This window comes from Amblyraja radiata, chromosome 9 (genome assembly GCF_010909765.2).
Source record: "Amblyraja radiata isolate CabotCenter1 chromosome 9, sAmbRad1.1.pri, whole genome shotgun sequence".
Classification (NCBI taxonomy): Eukaryota; Metazoa; Chordata; class Chondrichthyes; order Rajiformes; family Rajidae; genus Amblyraja; species Amblyraja radiata.
Window position 1 is genome coordinate 17,165,765 of NC_045964.1, and position 4,744 is coordinate 17,170,508.

At 52.7% G+C, this 4,744-nt stretch overlaps 1 protein-coding gene across 1 annotated transcript; it reads right to left on the bottom strand.

Annotated features, from left to right (window-relative positions):
- Positions 1–1,381: 1,381 nt before the first annotated feature.
- Positions 1,382–4,083, bottom strand: ccdc177 (coiled-coil domain containing 177). Its single transcript, XM_033026789.1, has one exon. The coding sequence runs from the start codon at positions 3,423–3,425 to the stop codon at positions 1,563–1,565; it is 1,863 nt and encodes a 620-aa protein (XP_032882680.1). The 5' UTR covers positions 3,426–4,083; the 3' UTR covers positions 1,382–1,562.
- Between the last annotated feature and the right edge of the window lie 661 nt (positions 4,084–4,744).

The window sequence follows — 4,744 nt, forward strand, 5'->3', positions numbered from 1 at the left end:
AACAGTTACTACAATAAACTTTTGATTTCCTGCAAGAGAAATCTGATCTACCCAATACCCATTCCTTAAGGTTTAACAGTAAACAGTCAGCTCCACATCTATATATTAATCGCAAATACATATTGTTGTGTGCTTATGTGATGCCACAGCATCACCATACTGTTCCTTTTCTTAATGCTCATATTCACTCCAGTAATACGTTTATGTTAATGTTATAGGAGCAGAATTAGGCCATTCGGCCCCATCAAATCTACTCCACCATTCAATCATGGCTGATCTATCTTTCCCTCTCAACCCCATTCTCCTGCTTTCTCCCCATAACCCCTGACACCCGTACTAATCAAGAATCTATCAATCTCCACTTTAAAAATATCCATTGACTTGGCCCCGACAGCATTCTGCGGCAATGAAGTCCACATATTTCACCACCCTCTGACTAAATAAATTCCTCCTCATCTCCTTTCTAAAGGTACGTCCTTTTATTCTGAGGTTATGGCCTCTGGACCTAGACTCTCCCACTAATGCAGCTGAGCGTAGTTGCTTCATGAGAATGCCATCCTCTCACGTATCATTTGATCTTCAGTTTGGGGGGGAAATATCAGAGGTATGAGCCTGGGTGTGTGGGGCGAATTCATTCCCCAGAAGTGCCAGGCCAGCACCATTTTCGTGAAGCGATCCTATCTGCAATGCCAACTGGACAAAGGCCACCATATTCATTTCAAAGAGAGACTTATCCTGAGGAAACCCAAAATCTTTCTTTCCGAGTCTGGTTCGGAGATCCATTCCTGAGATGAAATGTTGGAACTCCCAACGGCTTCAGCTATTATTTTTCCCCTTTCTCCCCCTTCCCAGTACCTGAGTGTAGTTCTCTGTCCACTCGTGATCTAAACCGTACAGTGGATCGGGTTGTGTCACGATCCATATTCACTTAGGACATCCTTGCACCCTAAACTTGAGCCATCAAAAGTTGTGCGCTCATTTTGTTCAATTAAAATCGATGTAAACAGATCAGTTAAAGACTCTCCCGTGTTTCTGTAGTATGAACGAACCAGATTATGTCAGAGAAATGATAATCCAGTGTTTAAATAATTACTATTAAGCTGAAAATGTGTTACAGCAAGAAGCTGTAGACGTTGGTCCTGTTGGGTTGTACGCAAAACAAAGAATTTCACTGTACCTAGTGACCACTGTACATGAGACAATAAGTATAATTGAATCGTTGAATTAACTGTTAGAAGAGATCTGGTCCATATTGTGTACAATGACAAACATCCTTTCCATACTCAATGTTGCGTTATTCTTATGGCCCATAAAAATAGCACAAGATTGCATGCACTTGCCAAAGTTACCAAGAAAAATAAGTTGAATGAGTTACAACCTGTTAATGGCAAGCGTAAACGAAAGCAACCATATACTCTGTTGTACTCTGTACACCTTTAAACATCAAGCATTATGCACAAGGTACACCACGCAGCCTCATGAATCTTATGGAATAGAAACTGTTAAAAAAAGGCATTGTTCGGATTAGTTTCCAGTAAGTCCACAAAGTGGTCTTGCCCAGCCTACTTTCTGTCCAGGTGGGCCTGCAGTTCTGCTTCCAGTGCCATCTTGTCAAAAGTCCTGGTGTTGATTTCCCCCCGCACCTTATCTCGGATTTGGAAGGAGGCTCTGGCCAGCGAGCGGGAGTTCTCCAGTGCAATCTGTCTCTCCCTGAAGATCCTTTCGCTCTTCTCTAGCTTCTTGGCTATTGAGTGCTGTATCTCCATCCGCTTGTACACCTCATCTTCCTCCAACTTGGTTTTGTTGATCCTGTGGATCCGCTCCTTCTCCACCCTGATCTGGACGGCCTTGCGGGAGATCTGGGTGATCTTCTCCTGGGCGACCTGGGTGGCGTGCTGAAGTTTCTTCTCGGCGGCCCGGGCCAGGCTCTCCAGGTGCTCCTGATGCTCCTTCTCCTGCTGCTCCACTACCACCCGCGCCTTCTGTATCTGCAGCTCTTCCCGGATGGCCCTCTCCTTCAGCTCCCGGTTCCTCCTCTCTATCAGCTGCTCGTAGTTTTCCTGAGACTTGGTCAGCTTCTGGTGAAGGGACTTCCTCAGAACCTTCCTCTCCATCTCCATCTCCTTGGCAATCTCCTTCAAGGCAGCGTCATGCTTCAACCTCTGCACCATGTTGACGATCTTCTTCTCCTGCACTTGCTTCTCCTCGCTCTCCGACTTCTTCTGCTTGGCCAGGGTTAGCTTCTGACGCAGCAGTTGGTCTTTGAGCTCCAGGTCCATCTTCACTGCCACCTCCTTGGTCCTGAGCTGCTCCTCCTGGTGCATCTTCTTGTCCTGGGCTTCCAGCTTGGCGTTCTCCAGTTTGCCCCTCCGTTGCTGCTCCTGGCTCTCCGCCAACATCCTCCACTTCTCCTCCTGCAGCGAGGTCTGCTGCAGCCTCAGCCTGGCCGCTTCCTTCTGCTCGTGGCACATCTTGGCTCTCCGGGCCTCCAGCCTGGACTCCCACATACTCTGGCACTGCAGCAGAGCCCTCTGCCTCTCCCTCTCTTCCTCATCCCTCCGCATGGCCTCCCTCCTCCTGCGCGTCTCCCACTCCACGTGTGCCCTGTAGCTCTGGCCACTCATCAGGGCCTCCTCCTGGTGCCTGGCCAGCATGAGGGCAGCTATCTTCCTGTCTCGCTCCGACACTTCGCCGTGACCTCCCCTCCTCACCTCCTGCACCAACTTGGCCACCTTCTTGGTGGTCTGCGGCGAGTGGGAGAGGTCGCCAAGGCTGAGGCTCTTGCCTATGGCGGACGGTATCCCGGTCAGCTCCCTTCCTCTGGGACTTACCTTCAGCCACCGGCTCCTGCCTTTGCAAGTGTCACCACTGAAGGAGGAAGAGGCCCCTGAGTCAGACGAGGTGACATTGGAGTGGCTATTTTTCTTCTTCTGCAAGGACTCCATGGAGTAGCTCCTCGACCTGCTCAGGCCAGTGGCCGGTGTTTGTTTAGTCCTGGGAGCTGGCGAGGATGGCAGGCTGTTTCTGATCGGATTACAACTACTCCTCCTCCTCTCCAGCCTGATAATCCTTTCCCGTTCCTCCCTGCAGTCCCTCAGCTTCCTCCGCCTCTCCTTCTCGTACACCTCGTAGAGTCCAGTGGCCACCCTCATGGACCTGGCCGGGGCTTCCTTGGCGAACTCGTTGATGGACCTGTGGAGGAGCTCCACCGGCTTGACCCCGCAGCGGGCACAAGCCTCCAGCGACCTGGGGCTGGTCAACACGTAGCGGCTGCCCTCGGCCTCGGCGCTGTTGAAGTTGTCCAGGTCCAAGCGCAGCAGAGGCGAGTCCTGCCTCAGCACCGGGGCGCTGGACACCGCCGCCGCCGCCGCCGCCGGACCTCCTCCTCCCGGAGCCCCGACCCCGTCCCCCTTCGGGTCCACCATCCTCGCCTCTCACGGTGCAGCGAAGAGCGCCGCTCGGGTGGGGGAGAGGTTGCCGGTGCAAAGCTCAACACCATCGCCCACTCGCTCCTCTCCACCGAGGTAGCGCATTCATTCGGTTATATAACTTAACCCTCACGCGTAGCGCAAAACAAGAGCTTGCAACCTCGCAAATGCAACGGCGGCTACACCTATCTGCGATGCACTTCAGTGGATTCAACCCCCATCTACACACACGGCGGCGAGGCAGCTACTGCATCCATCCGCTCGCACACGCCCTGCTGGTGGGTCAAATGGTGCAGGTTTGTCCGAGATCGGTGCAATACAAGCTCAGAACACAGCCGCCGGCCAAATGCAACCCGATAACAACGATCTTCGGGCCGGCAGGATGAATCTGGGACGGGTGGGGGGTCGATGCAGTTGCAGAGGAAAGGCCCGCCTTTTGTTGAGACTGGAGGACAGACGGCCCCCCGGATCGGATCGGACGGCTGCTTATGTTAATGCATCTTCGGCCGCACTCCCTGTACCAGTCCCCGGGCTCATCCCCGCCTCTCGCTGCTCCGATTAACCCTTCGCCGCCGGCTTCCCCACCTTGCGGCACTGGTGCCAAAAACAACAACGGCTGCGCTTCTGACTGGCAATCCTCAGACACCCACCACTCCTCCTCCTCACCTCAGTATCCGCCACCCGCCCCCTTCACCACCCCCCCCCCCCCCCCCCCCCCCCCCAAAGCCATTAGAGAGGCTTCCAGGAAAAATTTATCGATAGGGACTCTAGGGACGAGGGTCTACAGTTACAGGGAAAGATTAGAAAGGCTGGGGCTGTTTTTTGTGTGTGGAAAAGGTTGAGGAGAGCTCAGAAAGAAGGTAAAATATCCTAGCAGAAAATTCTAAGGTAGATCCAAGGAGAGCTGGCTGAATGGACATGGAAGATAGATACAGAATGCTGGAGTAAAGTCACCGAAATTTTCAAAATGTTGAAAATTCAGCGGCCACCAGAAAGACGCTACGACTCTTTGGCGACCTCTCACAATCACAGTCGCCAGGGGTCGCCTGTATGGTCGTGAGAGTATTTCATAGTTTAGGGTTGAAATCACAGCCATTCATTGTGGGCAAATGTCGGGGTGACAAGAGACTAGAATTGACAGAGCATAGAAAGCATGGTGATTGTGGGACTGGAGGAGGCTGCAGACACAAATCTGGCACATTGTGGGAGCAAAGATAGACCTGCAGGTTGGTGAGCAGGACTTGGGTTGGCACGGTGGCGCTGCGGTAGAGCTGCTGCCTTACACCACCAGAGACCCAGGCTCGATCCTGACCGCG

What these genes read in the sequence shown, in the direction of transcription:
- ccdc177 (XM_033026789.1), bottom strand. Translation starts at nt 3,425, where the DNA reads ATGGTGGACCCGAAGGGGGACGGGGTCGGGGCTCCGGGAGGAGGAGGT.